The 27,947-nt window shown below is 41.5% G+C and overlaps 1 protein-coding gene across 4 annotated transcripts; it reads left to right on the top strand.

Moving 5' to 3' along the window:
* cracd (capping protein inhibiting regulator of actin dynamics) lies at positions 1-27,945 on the top strand. 4 transcript variants are annotated; one of them, XM_074636081.1, is made up of 10 exons: positions 1-242; positions 8,761-8,888; positions 18,290-18,458; positions 18,856-18,988; positions 19,076-19,231; positions 20,257-20,472; positions 20,569-22,738; positions 24,069-24,259; positions 24,368-24,530; positions 25,812-27,945. In XM_074636081.1, the coding sequence occupies exons 2-10, from the start codon at positions 8,828-8,830 to the stop codon at positions 25,970-25,972; spliced, it is 3,420 nt and encodes a 1,139-aa protein (XP_074492182.1). In that variant the 5' UTR covers positions 1-242; positions 8,761-8,827; the 3' UTR covers positions 25,973-27,945. The 4 variants fall into 4 exon arrangements, with proteins under 4 accessions (XP_074492182.1, XP_074492183.1, XP_074492186.1 ...); XM_074636082.1 differs by lacking the exon at positions 8,761-8,888; XM_074636085.1 differs by lacking the exons at positions 1-242; positions 8,761-8,888 and adding an exon at positions 5,319-5,855.
* Positions 27,946-27,947: the final 2 nt, after the last annotated feature.

The raw sequence follows: 27,947 nt of genomic DNA, 5'->3' as shown, positions 1-27,947 counted from the left end.
CTCTCTCTGGCAGCCACACCCTCCCATCTCCATCTCCATCTCGCACGCGTGCAGCTGTGCGGGACTGGCGGTGCGTGCGTGTGCGTCTCCCTGTCGTGCACCCGCACCAGCAGCATCAGCACCAGCAGCATCAGCAGCATCAGCAACACAAAAGGAGGTTTGGAGCATCCGGAGCTGGCTTCACCTCAGCGGGTCTGATCACAACCAGGAGGAGGAAACCGCGTCCAGCAGCAGCAACAAAGGTTTCTCCTCTTTTCTTCCATATTGTTTCTTTCTGATGATAGTTTTTTTTCTATTTTCCACGACGCTGATGACCTTGTCCACATATCCCACCTCTCATTTTCTCATTGACCTGCTCACATCTTCTGCTCCATCCTTCTCTGATGTGTAGGTGTGTGTGTGTGTGTGTGTGTGTGTGTGTGTAAATGGGCTGATCCGACTTGAAATGATGTCAACAGGCCAGATTATATTCTTAAAAATCCCAAATAATGCCAATCATTTTGAATTCATGTGAGGAAAAAGCAAAGGCCACATTCTTTGTTCTCTGTGCGCCTTTTTTTTAAATTTTTTTTACTCTGCAATTAATACACTGTAATCCTTGTGCACCAGCATCCGCTAATCTGCCATTAACGGTTGCGTATTGATCCGCGCCTTTAGGGGCTATATGTTGATGTTAGTCTTTCACCACCACACATACACACAGAGAGATCCGTGCATGGCTTTCTCCAAACGATAACACAGCACAGCACAGCCTTTACAACAGGAGTCAGCTGCTGGAGAGCCATGCATGCACAGGCCATATGCTGCTGCTGCTGCTGCTGCAGGCCTACATGTGCAGAAAGAGAAAAAAAATATGATATTATGGATTTAGCATCATTTAAAGGGTTTTAAATCAATGCTGCATTACTGTCATCATCAGTGCTGAGACATAGAGGCAGGGAGAATGGATGGCTGTGGGCCAGGAATGAATGCACAGGCTGCTGGTGTTGGATTATGCTGCTGGTTTGACTGTTTTTCGGGTTGCTCCTGATTATAGGGTAGTTATGACCTATAGTAGGTGTGATGGTGGAGTGATGACATGTTAAGACAGAGCTGGTCTGTGTTTTGCAGAAGAAAAATAGGGAAGAGCCCTCATAGTAAAGACTACGTCACCATCCCTGATTCCAGAGTCGTGTTTTACTGTATATATACTGCAACGTTCAGCTTCAACCTGAAGGTTTGCATTCTCACATGAGCTGCACAATAAACAACAAAACATGTTGTCGCCACCCAAACGGTGACTAACTGCCAACACTTTGTGTCAGAGACATCTGTGGAGTTGCCTTAATGCCAGACAGCATCCATTTTATTTGAGTCATTTAACACCCTTTGACCTCCGATAAAAAACTGCACAGCTATATGGATTTGATTTTAATCACGGCGAGGCAGACAAAGACAGCCTGACTCATTGTTCATTATTCTGCGTGTTTAAATGTCAATTGATTTCTTTTGCAGTCACATAGCCGCACATTTGACAAACAGGAGGGGAAACTCCCAGCTTGTTCAAAATAAAAGGCCGACATTCAATATTAACTTGGAGCCTATCACTGAAATGTAATAAGTGCTCATTCTGTGATGCAGTGGTCTAATCACCTGCATGTAAAACCGTATTTATCAAATAAACTACAGCTGTTAAATAGAAGTAAATGCTCAGATCTAAGATTTCGTAATCTTCTTGTAAAAACAGTTTTTCTTAGGTATCACCCGTTAATAGTTTTGTAAAGATTTGTTTTATTGAAGAACAGACGGTGCTTAAATTGCAGTGCAATTGCAATATGTTATATATATATATATAAAGTTTTCCATTTGTGCATGAAAAACATGTGTGTACAGATACATGTAAATGTACTTCAACATTCAAGTAAAATAGTAGCAATGATACATTAAACAAACAAAAAAAACAACCAAAACAAACAAAACACGTGCGTATTAATATGCATATACAGAGCAGCAGTAAATACAGCTCCAATCAATAGTAAATACAGTATTTTATATACTATTACACAGATATTAGTATTAGTCAATACTGATATATAGGGAGACCCCTTCTTCTTAAAATATAGAAATATAATATGGAGTTCAAACTAGGGCTGTAAATCGATTACAATTTTTAATGGCGATTAATCGCAGGATTGTCTTTAATTAATCACGATTCATCACAAATTAATCGCACATTTTTTATCTGTTCAAAATGTACCTTAAAGGGAGATTTGTCAAGTATTAAATACTCTTATCAACATGGGAGTGAACAAATATGCTGCTTTATGCAAATGTATGTATATATTTATTATTGCAAATCAATTAACAACACAAAACAATGACACATATTGTTCAGAAACCCTCACAGGCACTGCATTTAGCATAAAACAATATGCTCAAATCATAACATGGCAAACTGCAGCTCAACAGGCAACAACAGCTGTCAGTGTGTCAGTGTGCTGACTTGACTATGACTTGCCCCCAAACTGCATGTGATTATCATAAAGTGGGCATGTCTGTAAAGGGGAGACTCGTGGGTACCCATATAGCCCATTTACATTCACATATCTGGAGGTCAGAGGTCAAGGTACCCCTTTGAAAATGGCCATGACAGTTTTTTTTCTCGCCAAAATTTAGCGCAAGTTTGGAGCGTTATTTAACCTCCTTCACGATAAGCTAGTATGACATGGTTGGTACCGATGGATTCATTAGTTTTTTCTTACAAACTAACTACTCTGAAAGATCAATATCACAAGTTGATAAGTAAAACCATACAGTATTTCACAATAAAAGAGCAAAGGGTTAAAGAGAAGTAAGAAAAAAGTGAACATAATTGGTGGAGCAGAAAGATATCTTGTGTCTTGTGTCGGGCTCCTGACCCCAGGTTAGGAACCACTGGTTTAATTCATGTAGAGCTGCAACAATTAATCGATTAGTTGTCAACTATTAAATGAATCGCCAACTATTTTGATAATTGATTAATCGGTTTGAGTAATTTTTTTGAGAAAAAAGGGCCAAAATTCTCTGATTCCAGCTTCTTAAATGTGAATGTTTTCTGGTTTGAGGACGTCATCTTGAGCTTTGGGAAACACTGACATTTTTCACCATTTTCTGACATTTTATAAACCAAACAACTAATCAATTAAGCGAGAAAATAATCAACAGATTAATCAACAATGAAAATAATCGTTACATGCAGCCCATTGCAGAATGAAAATAACTCACATTTGACGATTAAATCTACACATACGTTAACATATTTTCATCAGAACATGCAGTTATGATTTCATGAATGACTGGTTCACCTCATGTCTAGTGCAGTGGCTGCTCCAGTGTCATTGAGAATAGCAGGGGGGGAGGTTGATCCTGGCAGTGGAATCGTTAAGACTCATCCTGTGTGTGTGTGTGTGTGTGGACACATGTAGATGTGAATATCTTGGTGAGAGCATGTATTTGTGCTGCTCTACTGAGGAGGGGGGTTTCTATTTCTGCACAGAGGAGCAGTCTGTCTTTGAAGTGCTCTGCTGCTGTAATATAGGCGGCATCCAGGTTGGTGAAGCCCCATCATTACCATATCCCTGTGAGACTGCAGTGTGATGCTGCCAACACCGGAGAGTGGGGGGGGATTGGCCTTATTACACACTAACATTATGATTCCACATATTAAAAATGAAGATGTTATTGAGGCTACCAGGCTGTTGTCAGGGGAAAAAAGCTGCTGTTTTTACTCTAAAAAAGAACGTTTTTGCTGTAGATGGGGATGGGAAGATATAGGATGTTATTGTGGATCATGATAAAAAACACTCAATAAGTTGATCGTGGTGAATTTCCATTATCAGGATAATCGTGAATATCCTCACATGAGTGACTAGAAAAAGCTGTGAAGTGAAAAATAGAGCCTGATTTAAAAATACAGGAACTATCAAGAAAGAAAGGTTGCTATTAGGGCTATTGATTGATTAAAATATTTAATCATATTATTGTCCATAGTTAATCGCGATTAATCGCAAATTAATCGCACATTTTTTTTATCAGTTCAACATGCAGCTTAAAGGGAGATTTGTCAAGTATTTAATACTTATATATGATATATATATTTATTACACGGCTGTGTTGAATACTCCATTCTGATTGGTCAATCACGGCATTTTGCGGTCTGCTATTTCTTTATAGCAGACCGTTGCTATGTATAGCAGACCGTTGCTATGGGCACAGCTCTGATGTCGGACTCTAGCGGAGAGTTTTTGTGTCAGATTTTTGATTTCTTAAGCCAGTAGCCGTGTAATAAGCGGGATAATGTACAGCTAACGGGTTATTGTTGTGAAAGAATCCCCTTCAGGGCGATGAGAGACCCTGTCGGGGATTCTTCACAACAATGACCGGCTAGCTGTACATTATACCTTACATATTTAATACAGCACAAAACAATGACAGATATTGTTCAGAAACCCTCACAGGTACTGCATTTAGCATAAAAATATGCTCAAATCATAACATGGCAAACTGCAGCCCAACAGGGAACAACAGCTGTCAGTGTGTCAGTGTGCTGACTTGACTATGACTTGCCCCCAAACTGCATGTGATTATCATAAAGTGGGCATGTCTGTAAAGGGGAGACTCGTGGGTACCCATAGAACCCATTTACATTCACATATCTGGAGGTCAGAGGTCAAGGGACCCCTTTGAAAATGGACATACCAGTTTTTCTTCGCCAAAATTCAGTGTAAGTTTGGAGCGTTATTTAGCCTCCTTCTCGACATGCTAGCATGATATGGTTGGTACCAATGGATTCATTAGGTTTACTAGTTTCATATGATCACTCTTCACTCTCACTTTAAAACTGAGCCCGCTACAACATAAAAATCCTAAGTTGCGTTAATGCGTTAAAGAAATTAGTGGCGTTAAAATGAATTTGCGTTAACGTGTTATCGCGTTAACTTTGACAGCTCTAGTTGCTATTTAATTTATCCTTTATTTATGCAGGGAGACCTTTTGATTTATCATTACCTTATTTAATATTCTTTGATTGTTCTTCACTAAAAATAATATTCTCTAAAAAAAGATTTGTCCTATCTGTGGTGCAATAAAAATATTTGTTTCTTCACAAAATTTGAGGTGAAGTGATTCCAGGATGTTTTAGTGCCATATTAAGAGCTTTAAGCATATTTTGATGATTATCAGGATCATGAATCCCATGTATTTTGGCCAGGATATTCATGACATATCGTCCCATGCCTAGCTGTAAGTAACCTCTACAAGACTACAACATTTATGACCATAATATTAATAAGTAGATGTGGTGCACAACCCCATTACAAACCATTCTAATCACACATACGCGGCTACTGTTAACCCACAATGAAAGCCTTTGTGTGCATCGGCCAGTGGAAATGATGAATGCCACTCTGTTCTCCGGCGCTGGCGATCTGGCGCGGAAAACAAAGTGTCACTTTGTGCCTCCTCAGCACAGCAGCACTAACAGACACAGGAGAACGCCCATCTCTCCTCGCTCGGCAGCGCTCACACTGCCCCTGTCCCCGCTGACACACCTCCTCCTCCCATCCAGACTGTACATGTGCTTCCCTCCCAACATGCATCATGAACCCACGCTGACACCACTTCTTTTCATTCCTGCAATCAGATTTTCATTGATATGAAGAGAATATCAAGGGATGTTTACGCCGTCACTCTCTTAAACACACACACACACACACCTACACACACTCACTGCGTCTGACACCTGACTCCAGGTAATGCCCTAGATCCTCAGTGACAGCAGGCAGGTGGAACGGCAGCACACTCATAGATACCCTCGCACACAGAGCGACTGCAGGACGGTAAGAAGGCATTCTTATGCAGAAAGTTAAAAGAGCAGTTGATGATGTGTTCGGTGAAGGTCTCGGACATAGTTTGTAGGTAGTTGCCGTTGATTCTTTGTGTATTTTCTGGCTCTCTGTGTGCAAAAAAACGTTACGAGAAGCTCATGTTGTTCAGGGTGATTTAATGAGTAATACTGTATTTTTGGTTTATGTCAGCTGTGAATATCACAAGTCACAGTGTTTGAGATGCTCAGACAGGAGAAGAAGGCCTTTCTGTTGTTGTTCCTTGAGCATTGTCTCTTAACCGTTCGGCTAATGTGGAAAATATAACCATGGTCATGTGATACATGTTGCGTGTCGCTCTAAAAATCCATTGTTTCTATCTAGAGGGTGGACAAATGCCAACAACACCTTGCAGCGTGAACAAAAATGGAGCATTATATAATTCATAGGTTTATTTATTGCCGCCCTGTTGGACTGGATCGTGTTTTGTTCAGTACTGCAGTGACGGCTACTTCTGGTGGTTGTTTATTTCCTCTAACCAGGTTTTTAGCCATGCTAGTAGTGGGGTGGTCCAATGCTTTGGTGCAGACTGAAATATCTCAACAACTAGAGGATGGAATGCCATGAAACTTTGTACAGATGGTCATGTTCCCCAGAGGCTGAATCCCCATTTTACTTTGCCAGTGGAGTTTTGCATTAAATATGTGATGCACACAGGTGGCAACCTCATGTCCTGAAAAGTGAAGCCAATGCTGAAGTGCATTAAACCTGCTTTCTTTCTAACAGCCAGCAGGGGGCGACTCCTCTGGTTGCTAAAAGAAGTCTGATTGTATAGAAGTCTATGAGAAAATGAGTCTACTTCTCACTTGATTTATTACCTCAGTAAACATTGTAAACATGAGTTTATGGTCTCAATCGCTAGTTTCAAGTCTTCTTCAATACAGCATGATGTTCATTTAGTAGACTGTGGTCCCATTTAGAGTCAGATAGACCATAAAGCAGGGGACGCTTTAGGGCGTGGCTACCTTGTGATTCACAGGTCGCTACAACGAGTTGTCCGTGTTTTCGTCTTAGAACTTTAACCCTTTCACAGTGTGTTTTCACTTCATCAAAGTTAATGTTAACCTTTTTGGTCGCCTGAAAATGTCTTATTCAGCGTTCGGCTGTACTTAGCTCCACCCTCTCGTGTCCCTTCTGGTTGCAAATAACCAAGATGGTGACGGCCAAAATGCAGAACTCGAGCCTTCAATACTGTAGTCCACAAACCAATGGGTGACGTCACGGTGACTACGTCCACTTCTTTTATACAGTCTATGGACGCACACGTTCAGACAGACTCTCCTGGAAGACATTCATAATGTTGCACTCGGTGGTTCACATGAAAAGCAACAAAAATAATGAAAAAAGAGAGCTTGAGAGAGAAGTTCAACCTGCCTCCACACAGCTGTCCAATCGCGGCATGAAGGTGGTGTGAATGTCTGTTTTGGAAAGTTACAACAATGATCGAAAATAGCCCCACAATTTTGCCATTTGACCATCCGACAAGCATTTCTGATGAAGCATGTTGGCAGCTTTAATCTTGTTAATACACTATTCCTCAGTTCTAACTGATGTAGGTTTGGGTCTGACATACCGAATTTGTTAGTAGCTGTAGCTCAGTGGGTCGAGCGGGTTGAGCTTTAACCACAAGGTTGGCGCCGGTTGGATCCCTGGCTCCTACTGTTCGTATGTCGAAGTGTCCTTGAGCGAGACACTGAACCCAAAATTGCTCCCCGGATGCTTTACAGCTGCCCACTGCTCCTAGGGATGGGTTAAATGCAGAGGTCATGTATATGATGATTCTAATAATTTGTAAGTTTTAAGTTCATTAACATACATGGAGCTCTGTTCTCATTGCTGCATGAACACAAGCAGTTTGTGCTTTGCCCATTTGTTTGGCATCTCTGTGCCCTGTATGGTACAAAGATGAGGGGAGTTGAGCGTTGCATGACGATGAGGTAGAGCGTGAAGATACGTTGGTATGTTTGGTGAAAACTGGGCCTCTGGTTTTGTGCTTAATGTCTAAGGATGTTTGTTGTCAGCTCAACATCACTGATGCAAGTTTTAAAACATAACGGAAATGTGCAGCAGATTACATAATAATGCTAAATAAAGTGCCTTCTGGTTCCAAAAAACTAAAATGGTGATAGAAAAAATGTTGAACTCGAGGCTTCAAAACCTTAGTTGTTATCTTTTCAGAAAATACAAACTCTCTTGATGGGATTGTAAACAGGATTGCTGTGGGAATTTTCAGTTTAAACCATCATGTCATGACTTGCTTTACTCACAGTTCTTGGCAGCAGTCGTGTAACAATGATTAGTCACCATACACCTCATATTTATTTTCCACATTTGTAATCGCCCAACCCTTTTTTGCATGTAGGGTGCGCTAAACAACAAGTGCGCTTGGATCCTCCCCTCGTTGTGCTTCTCATTGCAGCTACTGTTGAAACAACCACATCAGGAGAAACATGTCCAGCTGTGTGCCAAGTGACAACAACTAGTATCTCAGTCTGTTTGTGGTGAGAGTTGATTCTGTGTTACGTCTGTCTCCTCTGCTGCTGCTGCTAACACGTTGCCATGGAAACCAGAGGCTGCTCAAACTTCAGAGGATGGTCGAGGTTGGGACAAAGAGTTGTTGTTGATGCGACGTCGTGTTAAGTCAAGACTCTTAGATGATAACAGTGCGATACAGATTCACCTCATACGTCCTGATCATGTTCTTCTCGTTCAGAAGTGCTTCCTCATCCATCCCATATCACCCCTCGTCCCATGCTCATGTTTCCCACTGAGAGTTCACTTGATGCTAACAGAACTAACAAACAAAAAACCTGCTGTTTTTGTCTCTGTTCTGTATTTATTTCACCGTTTTCTCCCAAAGCCACAGGGGAGGCAGCAGCGACGCTCATCTGGGTAAAACGAGCTTTGTGCAAAAAAAGGGCAGATCGATGCTCCCTAAGGTTTTACTGCAGTGGTGCGCAGCCATCTCGAGCTGTGCAGCTGAAATAGGTAAACTGTTTACACGGCTCTCCGCCACGTCCGTCTGTCTGCTTTGTCAGCAAGCTACTTGTGCTGTGAGGTTATATGGCTGGCACGTATAGCCGCTATACAACACGAAGCCATGCCTTTGGACTTTGGTAGTTGTCTCGGCCCGCTCTGGTGCAGAGCCGTGTCGCCCATCGAGTCAGCTGCTGGGTCGTTGGAGAGCGCTGAGACGCAGCATCGTGTTATGCCGCCGCCATACTATGATGCAGCTGCATCCTTGTCAAAGGCATTTTTTCTGCTTCTGTAGAGCACATGGCTGCTCCTCGTGCTTCTGTCATCCCATCTCTAGCTGCTCCTGTCCGCTGCAGCAATAAGACTGCAAACACACACCAAAAAGAACACGTCACACACTGGCAACACTTGTTCAACACATGTAAATAAACAGACAAACAAAACAAGAATCCACAATATCTCTGTTTACACCAGCAGACACAATCACACACAGTCTCTGTCTGTGTTCACACACCCCCGACTGCTTGTTCGCTCCTTGTTCTACGCTGGCAGGACAAAGAGCCTTTTCGGGGCGAGACATTTCTGAGAGAGTCTGTCCGGCTCTGTCCACCCCCCCCCCCCCCCCCGAGGAAGGAAGCCCACGGCATGCTGATCCCACTGGAGACAGCGGGCCTCTCTCAGTACTGTCTCTGGGTTTATACTGCCGGCCCGGTTGCTTGTGGTTTCACACAACACACATTTCTCCCTGTGCATCAGAAAACCTCTGGCTCGGTCGACGTGCTGCAGAAAGGTGTTTGAGGAGGCGGCGTTCAGGGTTCAGGAGGCAAGTCTGTGGTTTCGGCTGTTAGACTGTTATCAGTTCATTAAATGGGCGTTATCCGTGGTTATCAGCCTCATAGATGTGGGTCAGAAGGGGTCTGCTACACCCACTAGTAGGTTTTATCATAGATTCACATGGGCGAAAAGAAGATGATAGCGACTATGGCGACCATAGGAATAGAGTGCTACAGGAATGAGTCCTAAAACACGGAAATGAGATCGAATTTCAGCACTTCCTGTTCCCTCGTCTGGAAGTCAATGGGTTTTTAGTTAACTTAACACAAGCTTAAGAGATTTTAACGTTTTGTTCTACGACATAAAATACGTCAGTAAATACCCCACCCGTGAATTTTTGAAGCTTTTATGTGTCTTAAAAAAGGCGGTTGCTAACAAGTGGCTCAATGAGACTACTAAACGTCATCACGCCGACTCGTCCTCCTTCACAGCCTCGTTGTTTATACTCACGCATATGCGACCACGATGTAGTTTGTTTATAGCCTAGTGTTTGCGTGTTACTTCTGGTGATTGCATTCACACTTCAAAAATCATAAAAGTGGTGTTGATTTGTGAAGATTATCTTGTTGAACAAGACGTGGAAGTATCATAAAAGTGTGTTTGCCACAGAGTTTATTTTCTGCAATAATCCGAAACCCAATGGAACAATCCCACTGGCTTTTTGTGGAGGGAACCTGGGCGAAGCTAACTTCCTGTTGGACTACAAAAATACGTCATCCTGTCTATTATGACAGGAGCTAAAGCAGAAGTCAGGCACTGTAGTATAGACAGCATGAAACTCCAAATGGGTTGGAGGTCGGGGGTGATGGATGAGCCTAAGAGGTCGGGGCAGGTCACTTTAATGGCGACGATTAACGTCTTTTGTTCAGTTATGGTTGGGTTGTACAACTCTGGATCGTTGGTTACGTGTTTGGCCACTGCTGCGTGACGTCTGGTTGCGTTTCTCCAAAAAGTTGATTCTGTTTTTTTACTTTTCCGCCGCTGCGTTTTTATTTGGCACCCACTGTGGCCACTGCAGCAGTATCCCAAAAAAACTACCCCCATTTAAAATGAATGGAAAAACGGATCTTATGTGAATGCAGCCCAACCCTAATCCAGGAGACCGGGGTTTGCATCCAGTGTGAAACCAACAACATGTAGTTTGTCTTTGTGTTCACAACCTTAAGTTTCACTTTCAAACGTTGCAAATGTAGTTATTTTAAGCCCAAACATAATATTTTCCCCTAAACTTAAACCTAAACCTAAACAAGCTGTTTGTTTTCAAAATGTAACGTTTCATTCAGTTTTACGTGTTAGAACGTGTTGCTTTTAAGTTTCGCTTTCACGTTTACAACGTAGTAGACGTAGCAGGCTTATAACAAATGATAACGCACATTTAATGAGCTGATAACAGTCAGATCGGGTGAAAATCTGGTGCAGTTTTGTCGGTTCCTGTCAGTTTATGAGATGTAAATAAGAGGTGGTTTGTGTGACTATTTCTGCTGTGGATCTCTGATTATTAGATGTAGAAAAGGGTCATCCTGCTGGAAGTGAACTCAGGTGCTATAAGAGTCTTTTTTTGTTTGTAATTTTGCCACTATCTGCATCTTAGCCGTGGGTTGTCATTTCAGATGTACAGCTGACTTTTCAGTGCTACCATTTCGACATCAACAAGCCTCAACAGAGAGGCCTCAGAGGGCTCGTTTTGCTTTTAAAACAGCGGAGGCATTATCGTGACCCAGACGAGCCAATCACCAAGAGCCATTCTGCAAGAGCTGACAAAGCTGAGCTTTTTGATGATAATGCTACAGGGGGATGGAGAGCAAAAATACAAAAAAGCAAGAAAATGAAATCCAACTGCATATTCAGCGCCCCTCCCCTGATATCTCATGTGTCTCTCCTCTTTTTTCCCTCGATTAAACGCTCATATATGCTCCCTGCAGTAAAGATGATAACAGCATCCGCACGCTCACTTCCTTCTTCTCTCACCACAGCCAAGGTGTGCAGTGACCATGGCAACGGATGCCACGGAAACTAAGCATGACATGCTCTTAGAGGTAACCGAATCCAAAGGCCCAGGTAAATAGGAAACAAATGAGTGCTTTTAGCAACCTCTTAAAGAGACAGTGTATTAAAGCAGATTCACACCATGAGGATGGAATTACCTCTGTTAGTGTCTGTTTTTTTTATTGTCTCTTTAAGAAATGCATGGTGTGGTGACGGGTTTGACTTGAGCCTTATAGTTCTAGTGGTGTGCTGCTGTGTCCACGTTTCTGACTTCTTTCATCTCCTCTTTACTAGCTTTAGTTTGATCCCTTCAAGCAGCTTTAAGACATAATCTGATCAGCAGGGTCAAGAAAAGAAACATAACATTAATGTAATAATGTCAATTGTAGAGCCAGATTAGCTGTTTTCAGTCTTTATGCTAAACTTGAATGGACAGATATGAAAGTGGTATTGAACTTCTCATCCAACTCTCTGCTAGAAAGCAAAATAAGTGTATTTCCCAAAATGTCAAAATATACCGCTAATGACAAAAGAAATACATTAATTTACTCTACAACACCCTGACTGTTACTCTGCTGGCTGTATTTTTTTTAGTTGTATTTTATTTAATTTGTATATAAACATTTTCACATTTTGGTCAACAAATCAAATGACTCATATATATGCAAAATAGTAATAATTAAATTAAATTAAATGAAAATTGAATACACAAATGAAATGATTCCTATATATATGCAAAATAATAATGATAAAATAAAAATGTAATAAAAAAACACACAAATAAAATGACTCCTATATAATCAACATAATGATAAAATAAAATAAATGAAAATTAAATGTAATTAAAATAACAGCTCATAAATCAAATGACTGCTTTATGTGCAAAATAATAATTAAATAAATAATTAAATAAAAACAACACACAAATCAAATGACTCTTTTATATGCAAAATAATAATTAAATAAATAAATAATAAAATGAAAACAACAACACAAATCAAATGTATATTCCTACATTAATCTGCACCATAATCTAATTTACAAGCAACAAATTAATTCTCAGACACATAAAGAGTGTGTACGTGTGCTTTTATTATTATTATTATCATTAGTAGTAGTAGTATTATGTGCATTATTATTGTTATTATTAGTAGTAGTATGTACATGGTGTGTGCTTTACTTCAAGATCTGACCATATTAAAAATCTAATATAAGTGGTCTCCCCACTTTGCCACATATTTCTCGGCCCTGTCCTTCAAGCAGAAAGAAATCTGTTTGTCTGAAGCCACTTTTTGCCAACTCTGTGAACCACCCCTTAAAAGAGGGCTCACCTCGGTTCCTCCAGTTTCTCATTAAAATTTGCTTTCCCACCATTATACCAGTCTTAATAAAGTCCGTGACTCATTTGTGGATCACTGAGAACATTTAGCCTCCGGCAGAGCTCAAAGTTGATCCGGGTTATGTGTATTTATACGTTCATGAACCTTTAGCCAGTAGTTCTGAGTCATGGGACATTCGCAGAGTAATATTATTATTAGAACAGTGAGCTGCTGCATTGTTTGCATTTTATCTGTTGGTTTTGTAGAATTAAAAAGCAGTTTTTTTTGCTGCCGGCTAGTTCATTTATATATAATATTCCCTGATCAGATGACTAGAATAAACAAGCAGCAGAGGTCTGACTCCAGAGGACCGGGGTCAAAAACATACTGCAGCACAGACACACAGGAAGCAGCCTCAGCGTTAGGTCGCTCTGTGGAGTTGCTGCCGCCGAGTCGTCTGTGCTGCAGAAAAAAAAAAGTGTCCTTTCTCGTTTCACGCATGAGTGTGTGAACATGCCCATGGCAGTGCATTATGGGATTCGTACCAGAGTAGAAACACTGGACGGGCTCTGATGCTGGAAGAGCATCCTGCAGGGAAACAGAACATCAGTGTCACAGAATAATATCACTCACTGCACTCAGACAAAGGAAGAAAGAGTCTGACAGAGTATTAAAGGGGACAAACCATAAAAAAACCTCACGTTTTCAGTGCTTGTGCACATATATTTGGGTATCTGGAGTGTCTGCCAACACATAAACTGTGAAATAAGACGATCCAGTCAGTTTTTTTGTGGGCTGCTTAGATCAGAAAACATGTGATTCAACAAACCATTCAGATTTGGCTCCCCTTCCTATGTCACATGCAGGCTCATTAGAATATACCGCCCATGGCTTGAGAACTACATTTGCAAAGGTGCACCATATTTTTCTCTCAAAATAATCAGAGCAGACTGGGCTTTTTAAAGAGACAGGCGATAAAACGGAGCGTTTCAGACAGAGGAGGAATACAAGTGTATTCAGACATACAGGATGAGAAAAATAATGTGTTTTTTTAACATTAAAGCATGTAAACATGTTCTAGCAGAAACCCAAAATACAAGAATGAACCTGAAAATGAGCATGATATGTCCCCTTTAAATATATTATAAATTTCAATCAGTGCTCTGTAAAAAATTCAGTAAAACTACTGAATTTTGTTAATAATATTAATAAGCAAAACTATGGACAAGGCCTCACAAAATCTCAAACCTGCACAAAAATGTATATTTTTATTGAAAGAGAGTTGAATGCATAAAGAGCAATTCCCATCCCAAAACCTAAAACTGACCCCACCCTAACTAACCCACCTTTATAAGATCTCCATCATGAAATGTAAACAACAAGGTCCTAAATATATATTGACAATCATGAAAAAGAAGAAACACAGGAGAGAAAAAACGAGGCAAACATTTTAAATGTAAGTGACGTCTCGTAATCGCTCTGTAGTCTATCTCAGAACTACCACCCTGAGTAATTCTATATAAAAACTGAACTGTAAGATTATCCAACATCTTTTTCTTGTCATTATTTTGGAGCAAATGACGATTAATCGAGAGATGAATCAGCTGAACGATCGACAATGAAATCATCTGTTGACTGCGACCTTACTTACTGTATATCCACAACAACAACAACAACACTGCAGCCTCTAACCACGTAAGCATTCTTAAATAAATTGTTTGACATCTTGGGAAATACCTTTCTTCGCTTTCTCGTCGAGAGTTAGATGAGAAGATTGATGCCTCTCTCAAGTCCGTTCAGTCCAATCTGAAGGGAAACGGGTAACAAAGGTAACAAAAGTCTGCCTCCCAGCACCTCTAAAAGTTACTACCAAACCGGTGTAAAAACAACACGCTGGAGGGTTGGATGCTTGGCTTTGGTTTTTGGATCGAACAACAAGATATAACGCGTTAACTTGTGTTGTGTCGTGTTGAGCTTTAGAGGTGCTGTTTGGGGGACTTTTGTTACCTTAGTTTGGACAGAGTCAGGCTAACCGGTTCCACTTGTTTCCAGTCTTTGTGCTAAGCGAAGCTTACCGGCTGCTGGACAGACATCAAGAGTGGTGTCGATCTTATAATCTGACCCTCAGCAAGAAAGTGTATTTTCCAAAATGTTAAACTATTGCTTTACAGTTTTCATTATCCTTTATTTAACCAGGTTTAGACCCATTGAGATTAAAATCTCTTTTTCAAGAGCGACCTGGCCAAGAATGGCAGCAGTACAAACAGTTTCAGATACACACATTCAAAAACAATAGATCAGCTCAAAGGTGCCATACCGTAAAAGTGCAGGGAAGTCATATAATCCTATTTCAATCAAAACAAGTACAATTATCTATAGAGACCGTTTCTATAGATTTCACCATGCCTTTAAATTCATTTAGAGTGACTAGGCCCTGGAGTTTAAGTTCATTTTGCAGGCTATTCCATGCAGATGGTGTAGAAGACATAAAGGCCTTCTTTCCCAACTCAGTCTGAACTCTGGGAACAGTCATAAGCATAGTGTACTGAGACCCATAACTGCCATGATTTCTGGTTACAAAGACAGATAAATAAGAGGGGAGTCTACCCAGAATGGCCTTATAGATAAAAACATACCTAAGCCGACGTTTTGACAGAGCAGGCATATTTACTTTGGAGTACAATTAGTGCATTCATGTAAAGCAGATCACCGTAGTCAAGAACAGGCAAGAACGTCGCTTCAACCAGTTTTCGTCTGACATAAAGAGAAAAACAAGGCTTGTTTCTTCAGCTTCAATTTCAACTTTTTTTACCAGACTCTGCATATGAGGTTTAAAAGAGAGGTGGTCATCAATTAAAAGACAATAGTATACATAAGTCGATATATAAGTATAAGACGATATAAATATAAGTACAGTACAGGTGGAAGGAAGAGGTCATAAACTGTTAATATTAGTGGTGAAATGGTGCCAAAACTCGTCTGATGAAAGAAAAATTGTATTTTCTCCAAGTGTGGACGAGATACAAACATGACCGTGGTTGCAAAATGAGCTGTGGTATCTGTCACTGCTGTATTTGTCCCCGTCATAAATGTTGCCTTGCATATAGAGTCTGGGCTGATACTGTTGGTAGAAACCAATGAACAAATTAATAAGACATAATTATACCAGATACTTCCAACGTTCTCTATATATTCATATCTTTGTCAGTAAATACATACACGGTACTTAAACTCTCCCACGCAAAAAAAAAGACACACTTCAGAGTGGAGGATCTACATGGAGTTAATTAGTAGACTGTATCATTTCCCATGATGCCTCTGGTACAGTGAGCAGCATGCAGAGTTGAAATCCCACACCAGTTGCTACTTATAGCTCTGAAAGAGATACCCACTGAGCCCAGAGAACGCCCGTCTGCACGGCGGTGTAGAGTAGCTGTGTAGCTCTGTAACCTCACCTCACTGAGCTCATCCAGCGGACCTCCACAAAGTAAAAACAAAACACACAGCCTCACTTAACGTAGACAACACAAAGCAGTGCTGAGAAAAACACTCTTTATTACATTTAACTGAGCTAAAATATATCTGTTTACATTTTCAAATGACATCATGTCAACACTCGCTCATCTCTGGGAGAGAACACAGAGATGTTTTTCCCTTTTACACATGGGAAAGTTTAGCTTATAACTTTCTGGCAGGAAAGATGAAGAGGAAATAAGGGACCAAAAGTCCAACAGTTAGTTTCATAACTTTGGTTCATGACTTCCTCATGAAGCAGCACTAACAGGGTTTATTACAACTGCTGTTTTATTACATAGGTCAGGAGGACACGTTTTAACTTTTCGTGGCACATTACTCCTTTGTTTTATTGTTACATATTCATTTTACGTGGAAGGGATTTTATGGAGGACGGGACCTGCCAAAATCATATAATAAATAAATAAATAAATGACTCGATAAATAAATAAATATGCCATTAAATGTACCAAAATAATATAAAAAATAAATGTAGGCATTAATGAATTGATAAAATGTGACATCAATTTACATTTCTGTGTAAATTAGCTTCTTTATCTATTTATCTTTGTATTAATTCCCCTATCTACTCTTCTATTTAATTTCCCCTTGGACTTATTTATTTTTTATTAACTTTTGCATTTTTAAAAATTTATTTTTGCATTTATTTTTTTTAATTTTTAATTTTAAATGTATTTTTTTAATTTATCCATTATTAAATTGTATTTATTAGCTAACTATCTATCAATTGCTAGCTAGCTAACGTGATCGCATAATGAGGCAGAAATGAATAAAGAAAAGAATAAAGAAATAAATACGTTTGGGGAAACAGATGGGGGGATGCAAAGGGAAAATTCTGCAGAAATAAATAAATAAATACAATTTAATAATTAATACATTTAAAGACACATTTTAAATAAATAAAAAAAGAAATGCAAAATAATAATAATAATAATAAATATGAATAATGAATAAATAAATAAATAAAATATAAGCGTAGCTAGATAGGGGAATAAATACAAAGTTAAATAAATAAAGCAAATTAAATCACATTTTATCAATTAATTAATGCCTACATTTATTTTTTATATTATTTTGGTACATTTAGTGGCATATTTATTTATTTAATGAGTCATTTATTTATTCATTTTTGATTTTGGCAGGTTCTGTCTTCCATAGGATTGCCTCCCTGGCCGATGGATAAGGGAGTGATTATGTGTCATTAAGTGATAATAAAAGTTGTTCTAAAACTACTCCCTGTAGTTTTGCATCAGATAACACACGTGCACAGCTTGGAGAGTTCTTATCTACTGAAATATTGCCGGTCAAATGTGATATGAGTCGCTCATTTGACTTCTTGGAGCCGCGTGGACAGCCCGGATGCCGTTGTGGGTTTTCACTGCTTTCATGGATTTGCCTGTTTTCAGCCAGTAACTCAGGAATTTGTTCACCATTTCTCTAAAGCTGCTACGTCCGTCTGTGGGTGCTCCCTTTCTTTCTGCGTGTTGTTTATCTTTCCCACTTCCTTTTAAACACAAGTAAGTATGAACCAAAGAGCCGAGGTTTTCTTCTCATTTCATCTGCTTATTTTGATTTATTTTCTTTTAATTCAATCAATAGCATTTCATTACGCGCCTACAGTAGAACAACACGCCCATAGGCACCGTCCTGCTCGTTATCTGGGCCCCGAGGGCGAGATATAAAGATTGATGATGTGATTGCATGTAGCCGTGGTTGTCATCTATTCTCTTTTGCCAACAGAGAGACGGCGACAGGGCAAATTCCAGCCCTTCAAACGGCTCTTTGGCAAGAAGAAGAAGAGGGAGGCGAAGGGGGGCTTTGATGGAGCAGAGCTAAAGGCCAGTTTTTCTACGGGGGAAGTGTGCAATGGAGTTGTATCTGACGATGAGGAGTTCAATCAAGATCTGAGGTGACTACACAGATAAAGTTTCATTTTTACACATATTTGTCCTGTGTTATACATAATGAAACTGACCGTGTCATTTTATTATGCTGATAAAAGCCTCCGAGAAAAAAATGGTTTTCTTATCAGATTTATTCCACTTCCAGGAAAATGAAAGTGTTTTCACTCTCATGAACGCTGCAAGTTGTGGTTGTACAATCTGTAGAGAAAAAGGGGGAGAGGCTCTGCTCAAATACAGCTTCTGAAAGGCTCGACACGATCTCAGCCTTTTAATTGATGTGCTGAGAGTGCTGGTGTGTAAAGAGGTCATTCATTTCTTTGTGTAAAATGATTTACGGTAGAGCCCGCTCATGATAAATGAATGAATGACTGGCGGTAATAACACGCTCTTATTCTTCTGCAGGGAGTTGAATCCCATCGGATCTCGAGCCCTCTCGCACGACAGCATCTTCATCCCGGAGGAGCCGGCGGCCGAGCCGGGTCTAGATCACAGCATGTCCCAGGAAAACGTCTCGGATAAAGTCAGGAATCTGCAGGTGGGCCTTTTACAGCGGCGTGCACTCAGTGGCTGAACAGTTATCTTCTGTCTACATAACGTAACATGTTTTGTGTTTATAACACAGAGGCAGATAGCACAAGGGATAAAGTTCGGCCAGAGGCCTCCTTCTATGAGGAAGAGTGAAGGAGATGAGGGGAGCTCAGATGAGGAAGAGGTTCCCCGGAGTCCTCTGAAGGTTTCGGCCCAGGTCGAAGCCGAGCCAGCAAACACAGAGCCAAAGGTAACAACTTATTATTAACATATTCTGATGACAGTAAGATTTTTAAAGGGGACCTGTAATGGTTCATACTTGTATTTTGGGTTTCTACTAGAACATGTTTAAATGCTTTAATGTTCAAAAAACACATTATTTTTCTCAAACTGTCTGTCTGAATATAGCTGTAATCACCCTCTGTCTGAAACGCTCCGTCTGTCTCTTTAAGACCCCCTCCGGAAAAAGCCCAGTCTGCTTTGAATAGGCTCGTTCGAGATGAGCCGGGCCTGCGCAGAATCGATCACCGATGCCGGTTAGATTTGTGTCCGACTTGCTCTGACGTCATGCTAACGTGGGCAACGATAACCCAACAAGATCGAAGAGGCCGCAGTCGCTCTCCACGGGCTGCAAGACCCAGGGCATTATGGGAAACGCCTGGCTGTCTCCTGATCAAAGAGCTGATTGTCTCTTTGATCACGTTTTGTAGAAAGTCCAAACTTGCTGTGTAATTGTAATATTTAACACTAGATTATAGGCTATTAGTTGGTAATAATAATAATGATGGTTATCTATATAGCACTCATCAAAACGAGTGCTATGAGCGACAGAATCCAATGCCAGAATCACGCACATTTCCACATATATTTACAAACAAATATATATAAATCCGAACGTGGTCTGCAAATTACAAGTATCCTACAGATTGGATCTAACAGCATGTCACTTTTTCTGTGACTTCCTGTAAATTCAGTGAAGGCTTCTGGATACGGCTGGAAACTGTACGACTTGACCGCAGCTTTTTGTCACCGCCCCCTGCTGCTGCCTCCTGATCTCGTCTACTTTTGAGGCGAGGCACAGTTCATCTCGAACGAGCCTAATATCTCTGGGCCTGCAGCATCGAATATGATCCTTTTTGTTTAACTGTCCATCGTGAGTCTGACAGTGTTATATAGGAGCGCAGTGATAAATTGGTGGAGTACTCTTTTAAGGTGTTAGGACTAAGATCGGCTGTGTTTCAGTTTTTAATAGAAGCTCTGTTATTGTGACTAAAGCAGGTCCAGGGGGCCCAACAAGCCGGACCACACAGCACCCCAGTGAAGTCACCGAGGTCCAAGCGAGTTCTTCCACCCACTGGTACCATCGAGTCCATCAATCTGGACGCCGTTCCACAGTCTGTCCCTCGCTTAGACAACACTGCTGCCAAGCATAAGCTGGCCGTCAAACCGAAGAACCAGAGGGTTTCCCGCAAACACCGGCGGTTTACACAGGTGAGTCACCTCAAGTCTTAGCATGTTGTTGATTTACTTTGTGACGTTTTGTTGTTATTAAGATAATAGGAACTAATCATCTTTGAACATTCCTAGGACCTCCAGGAAGTATCTATTCCTGGTGTGCTAGAGGAGGACCTCGAGGCAGCAGGCGTCTCCACAGACGACCAGCGCAGAGCATCCGTTGAGTCCCTCGAAAGCTTCAAGAAACAGAGACTTCATGAGGAGGAAAGACAGGAGACGAGGAGGAAGAGGGAGCTGGAGGAGCAGAGGCTCAAACAGGAGGAGGAGGAGAGAAGGAGGAGAGCAGCGGAGGAGCTGAGGCTGCGTGAACTGGAGGAGGAGAGGTGTCGTAAACAGCAGGAGGAGGAAGAACGACGGCTTAGAGAGGAGGCGGAGAGATGGAGGAGGGAGGAAGAGGAGAGGAGGATCAGAGAGGAGGAAAGGAGGCGGCGAGAGGAGGAAGAGCGGATCCGGAGGGAGGAGGAGGAGAGGAGGATGCAAGAGGAGCGGGAGGAGAAGGAGAGGAGACGACTGGAAGAGCAGAGGAGGAAACAGGAAGAGGAGGAAGCGAGGAGGCTGCAGGAGATTGAGGCCGAGAAGAAGAGGAAGCTAAGAGAGGAAGAGGAGCAAAGAAAGAAAAAGGAGGAAGTGGAGGTGAGGATGAGGAAGGACCAGGAGGAGCAGAGGAGGGCTGAGGAGCTGCGCTGGAGGGAGATGGAGGAGGGACAGAGACCTTTCTCCTTCAAAGTTTCTTCCGGAGAAAAACAGATTTTGTTCCAGAAGGTCAACCTGACGCCTGTTACGCCGACCTCCGGCCACCAGGGCGGCGCTGTAGCCGAGCAAAGAGAGGGCACTAAGGCTTCCTCCTCTGTAGGACCAGAATCCCCCAACCTGCCAACGTCTCCATATGTCCCCCACACCGCCATCTTAGTGACGGGTGCCCAGCTCTGTGGGACCGCTGTCAATTTAGACCAGATCAAAGACACCGCTTGCAAGTCCCTGCTGGGTTTGGGAGACGATAGAAAGGCCCAGGGAACGCCACCGACCAAGAGCAAGACTTCACCGGACCGCAAGTCTGGCAAAACCAAATCACTCAACGAGTCCTCGCTCTCCACGGACCAGTCCGTCCTGGCAGAGTGGGCCAGCATCAGATCGAAGATATTCAAGGGGGTAGAAGAGGGGAAATATGACGAGTACCCAGAACCGGGCAAGACTCAGCCCCAGCCCAGCAGTGAAGACCTACCTGCGTTCTCCCACACGAACCTCAGGAAGACCATGTCCGCCAGCGCCAAGTTCTCCATCACCCCTGCGAAAAAGAAGTTTGGAGACTCAAACAGGAACTCTGAGGTGTTCGGTGCAGATGATAAAGACGCAGGAGAGGAAACTGCTCCGTCTGACAGCCCCACCGCCGCCTCTAAACCTCAGAACAGGGCGAGTAAAACGGTCCGCATCGTAGAAAGAGGCTCAGACGAGTGCATGTTTGCCAAAGACCTCCCCTCTTTCCTGGTTCCCAGCCCTGGAGCCAAACCTGAGGGGCCGGAGCTGAAGAACAGGGCTCAGAGTGAGACGGCGGCGTCTGAGAGTAGAGAGGAGGGAGAGGACCGAGGTCAGGACGGCGAGGACAAGCCCTCGCCTTTTGGCATAAAGCTGAGGAGGACCAACTACTCGCTCCGCTTCCACAGCGAACAGTCCACTGAGAAGAGGAAGAAGCGGTACAGTGCCGGGGACAGCTTCGACGGCGTCCCCTCACCTCTCACCCCCATTGAGCCAGACTCTGACGCCTCCTCTGTCTTTTCTGAGAAATCCGCAAGTCCCACATCGCCTCAGAAAGAAGGCGCGGTGGGCAAGTACCTACATGCATCCGCCTCCCCCGCCGTCCCTCGGGCTAAACCGGGTAAGTCTCCCAGCCCGACCGCACACAGCGAAGGTGAGAAAGTGATCTCCAAGCCACCGCTCTACCGAAGACCAACTACGTCACCCAAACCCAGTGGAGCAGTCCCCACGCCTCCCCCGTCGCCGCTGCCTAAAGCGATCCAGGGGCCTCCTCCCAGTGATGCCCAGAGGACGGGCGCCGCGGCGGAGTCATCCAGCCAGGAGCAGGCCATCAGGAGCGAGGAACCTTCAGCGGTTGCCCAGCTGCACCGGAGCAGCCAAGGCCATGTCCAAGGGGAGGAGGAGCCGAAGGAGAAGAGATCCTTCTTCCCGTCCATCAACATCCCCTGGAGAGAGAAGACCGACAGGAAGTCGGAGCTCATCAAGAGAGGTCAGTGTTACGTTGAGAAAACACTGAGCTGTTAGTATTAAGCAGGAATTCTTCACGTTTTTTAGCAAAATACTCAAAAAACAACACCAACATATCGTGCCTCTGCATGGCTTAAAGCACTGGTTCCCAACCTGGGGGTCCTGATCCCCACCAGGGGTTACCAAAGCTTCACAGGGGGTCACAAGGCCTTCTTGATTTTAGCGGTGTAAGGGGTCGCACACATGCCGCGTCTTTTGCACGCCCAAATCCATTGTTGTCAATGGACGATGCTCAAAGGTGGGAGTGCCGCCGTTGCGACGCACAAGCGTTCCCAAGTGCTTATATTTCAGGCCCCGAGATATAAAAAAAAAAAGTTAAAGTTTTGGAACTCTGCAGCACGTGCTGCATTTCATCTGATGAGGAACAACCAATCAGAGCCGGCAGATATACGCGACAGTAGCGCAACCTCTGAAGCACCTTGGATAAAAGGATGAAAGCGGCACGGCTGGCGTTTTCCACTCATTTTAGATGCAGCATGTAGACCTTTTTAAAAAAATATACAGTTGGCCTATATCTCAGTATTTCATTCATTTCTGTGAAGAAAACTAAATAAAATTGTTATTTTTAAAGTTTGGATTATTATTTAAGGTATAAACATGATAAGGGCGAAAACGGTGAAGACCTGAACACAAGTTATAATCACAGAGCCTTCCCGCTCTGCTGAACAGCCTCGGCCTGCATTAGAAATATATGCAGTTAAAACAACCAAAGAGCTGATAGAACAACGGCCAAGCGTCAGGGAGAAGAAAACACTGAATTGGTGTCAAAAAAGAAGTCTATTAAGTATGAATGACTGTTAAAAATAATATAAAAAAATACATAATACAGACAAAGAATGTATTAAAAGTTGCTAAAAATAACAGGACAACTTATCTCAGGAAATAATCTGCTCAAAATTCATCCAAATCACTCGTTTTACACAAACGTCCTGTAGTTATTGGGTTCACTATTTGGTTTAATTGTACAGTTCACCAGTTGTTCTGTACTGTTATTGTTATGCATTACATAGATAATATGAAATATCCATAAAATATGTCACTTAGTCAGTTTACTCAATGACAGAAAAGGGATCCCTTAATAAGGAAAAGGGTTGGGAACCAGTGGCTTAAAGGAATAGTTCGACATTTTGGGTAATATGCTTATTTGTTTTCTTGCCGTGAGTTAGATGAACGGTAAATATATAGCTACAGCAGCATCATTTAATATTTGAGAATTTGACTTTTGCTAAATTGTAGTAGAAACAACAACAATGTTTTGCCCTACTAGGCTAATATGTCAATATGTCCTGCAGAAAAACCATCCCTGCAGAGCAGGCACTCTCTGGACAGTTCGAAGGTCCAGGAGAAGGAGGCCGGGCCTTTGTGGATCACGCTGGCTCTGCAGAAGCAGAAAGGCTTCAGGGATCAGCAGCAGAACCGAGAGGACCGCCGCAGCCACAGAGAGGCCAAACTGGCTGAAAAACAAGCCAGAGAGAGGGACAGTGTACGTGACCCAGATTGTATCTTTCTTTATCACACATTCTTAATATTCCTTCTGACATTCACATAATCTGCCAGTGTTCATCCTCTCATACAGTTTTTGATTTTGCAGGTTACGCTGGTGAGCCCCACGGAGAGCAGAGGGAGCGGGAGCACCAGTCCTTCTTCTAAACCTCAGACCCCAGAGGAGCCCAAGAGACCCGACAGCCTGCTTGGACGCTTTGAGCGCCGAGAACACCTGAAAAAAGCCAACACTTTACCCAGCTCGGTCACCGGTAAAAACCGCAACGTTTAACATTAATAGAGTCATATATTGCTGAAATGATTATTCCATTGAGGGATTTTAATAATCTTCATTTATTAAGTGAAAATGCTGAAATTCTAAAATGTGAGGATGAGCTGCTTTTTTGTTTTCTTGTATGTGTTTTGTCTGGTGTGTTGGTCAGGGTAAAGTTCTTCATCTATCTATCTAGACAAAATAAACAATTTATTTACAGTGTCATGTTATTTTACACTCTTTGGCTACTTATCTCTACTTTCTTATTTTTTTTATTAAACAAATGAACACAGATTCAGTATACAAATGGAACAATAATAATAATAATAATAATATTACACTAGACAAAAATATTATAAAACATACAGATATTTAGTGTCTAGATTTCCTTTTTTTTAATCGAATTAGAGTTTTTTTCATATTGCTCAACATCCTCCAGGAAAACAAAGGTATTTATTGTTAAATTTATGAATAAATTAGAGATTTTGCAAACATCATTATCAAATTTATTATAAATAATATTTGTCTTATTTTCTTGTTTTTTTTAAGAAACCAAACACTACTTTTTCCCTTTATAATGTAAAATATATATGTCAGATTAATCAGTATTGGTGAACCAAAAAAAAATAATAATAAAAAATATTGATTCAAAATAGAATATATTAGAATACATCAATACAAATTAAAATCTATTATATTATTTGGGACTAGATGTCACCTTGGGTTCTAGGAAATTGTGAAGGACATTTTTCACAGCATTATTGTGTTTTAAAGACCACATATATATATATATACACACACACAATATATATATATATATATATAAACATATATATATATATATATATATGTATACACACACATATATATATATTTATACACACACATATAAATAATCTAGAATCACACTAATATAAGTAGGTGTTGGTAATCTGGTCTGTCAATTTATTTTATTCATTTTGTATTATTATTATTTATTTTTTTATTTAAACATTTTTATTTATTATAATTATTATCTATTTATATTTTTCAATTTTATTTTATTATTATTACCATTTTTTCTCTTTTTTGTTTTGGTTTAGGTTGTTGTAGTTTTTTTTCTTAGGGAAACAATAAAAAGCATGATTCAAAAAATAAAAAATCTAGAAACTAATTGATGATGAAGATAATATTTACATCTAAACCAGTATCATTAAATTAATCAAATGAGCCTGAAAATGCTGTATGGCATAAGGAATAGATGTGTAACTAATTCTCATCCTTTGATGTGTTGTGTCAGTTGAGATTGCAGACTCCACACCATCGCCACCTGCTGTCAAGGACGTGTCAAAGCGCTTCCCTTCCAGTGACTCTCCGCAGGTGTCCACAGAGCCGGCGTGGCTGGCGCTCGCCAAGCGAAAGGCCAAAGCCTGGAGCGACTGTCCTCAGATCATCAAATAACAGCCCAGCCCGGCTTCACTCTGACTGCACACTGCCCTGAAGGACTCTGAAGCACCTTGAGAGTCACCAACACCTGTCCCCTCCTCCTCTCCCCGTCCTCCCAGCAACTCCTGACTGTGAAACAAGTAAAGCCCTCCATCACCTCGTAACCACACACACACACACTCACCCACTGGCTGGTACTATTATCATGTTAAAGTGCGCTTCACATTCAAATATTCCAATACAATCGCACAGATATATGTAAACAATTGTTGCGCGCATGCACATAGTGTATCCAAACACACCGAGTATAATGTCCCACGGGGGGCAGCAGCCAATCACAACCACGGCTGGCCATTGCAATAGCCAACCCCAGTTCTGTTTTTTATTTTGTAGCCAACTGTGTCACCATGGTTGTAAATAAATCATCCGTTCAACACAATAAAAGCTCTGACATACGACAGTGTTTAATCAACAGAGGGTAACTGTCTGAATCGTGTTTTTAAAGGGCTACCAGTAACAATAACTCGACGTGTGACCCTGTTGGATCTGCTTCTGGACGTGTTACAGGTATTATTTATGTAAAGCAGCGGATTTATCTATGTTGATACTGTATCTCCTCTCTGAGCCTTGTCATGTACAAAAGAAGCCTTTCTTTCTGTTTTTTACTCATACTGGAAACCTTTAGCGTAACAATTCTCACTGTGTCCGTGATGACTGTGATAGCTGTCCAAGAGAGGCTATTTTGCCATTATAGAATCTGTCATAATCACACGGTGGGTGCACCTAAACACAGCACTGAAGACCACAAGTGTTACTGGGCATTGACGGTGAACTGATCCTCCTCACGGCCGATGTGATGACGTGATTTCTTTGCTTTGCTAATGGAGACAGACACAACAACAACAACAACAACCTGCTTGCTGTAACATACAATTCTTGTAGCTGTCCTCCCGTAACACACTTGTGTTTGCAGGCTTACGCCATCACTTCCTCGTAAAATGTGATATGATCTTACATTTCCTCTATGAAAGAAGAAGGAAAAAAAAAAACTCCAGCATTCTCATTTCCTGCCACTCACTTAAAGGGATAGTTCAGGTGTTTTGAAGTGGGGTTGTATGAGGTACTTCTCCAGAGTCAGTGTATTACCTACAGTAGATGGCGGTCGGCATGCCTCTAGTTTGGAGAAGCAGACAGGAGTATCAGCACTGCAGTAAAGCAATGTACTGCTACAATATCAGTTTAAGTGTACGCTATATTTAGAATATTTTCAACACTTGAATTTCAACGCTGTCAGACAGCCCTTTCTGACGGGAGCAGAAGCCGTTATCTATGCTCTCTTCAAAGCCACCAAACTCCTTTGACAAAAACAGTAAATTTACCTCTCAGAACATGAGTATATATACAACCCCCCAAAAAACTAACTAACCCTTTCAGTTATTTCTAAACTTATCACAGTTAAGGTTGACTTGTTGAAAATTACAGGTTTTTTCAATGGAGTCTGGTGACTTTGGCAAGAGCATAGATGGATACAACGGCTTCAGTTCCCTGTTGGAAAGAGCTGTCTGACGGCAAGGTGCTGTCTGAAGGTTTAGGTGTCTAGAAACCGTTTTGCTGCTGTCCCCGTCCACAGCAGTACATTGATTTGCTCCTGTGCTGATACTCCTGTCTGTTTCTCCAAACTCCATCTCCTGTTTACACTGACTGTGGAGAAGAACCTCATACAACCCCACTTCAAAACACCCGAACTATCCCGTTAACGATCTGTATGTATGGAAGTCAAAGGCGTCGGCAGAGCTTCGGTCAGAAAGAGTCGTTTTGTTTCTAACGTTGGTCGTGCACAATAGTGTAGTGTACGCAGTGTTATATGTATCGAGAAAAATGTTTGGTATTATTTGCACTTTTTTGTCCCAGTTAGAGATATTCATGAGAAAATTCTTAAAGAGACACAAAATGTTATGAATAATGTAAATTAAATACTGATGTCTGAACT

This window comes from Sebastes fasciatus, chromosome 5, assembly GCF_043250625.1.
Source record: "Sebastes fasciatus isolate fSebFas1 chromosome 5, fSebFas1.pri, whole genome shotgun sequence".
Taxonomy (NCBI): domain Eukaryota; kingdom Metazoa; phylum Chordata; class Actinopteri; order Perciformes; family Sebastidae; genus Sebastes; species Sebastes fasciatus.
Note: the sequence above shows the minus strand (reverse complement) of the source record. Positions and strands in the feature narration are given on the sequence as shown.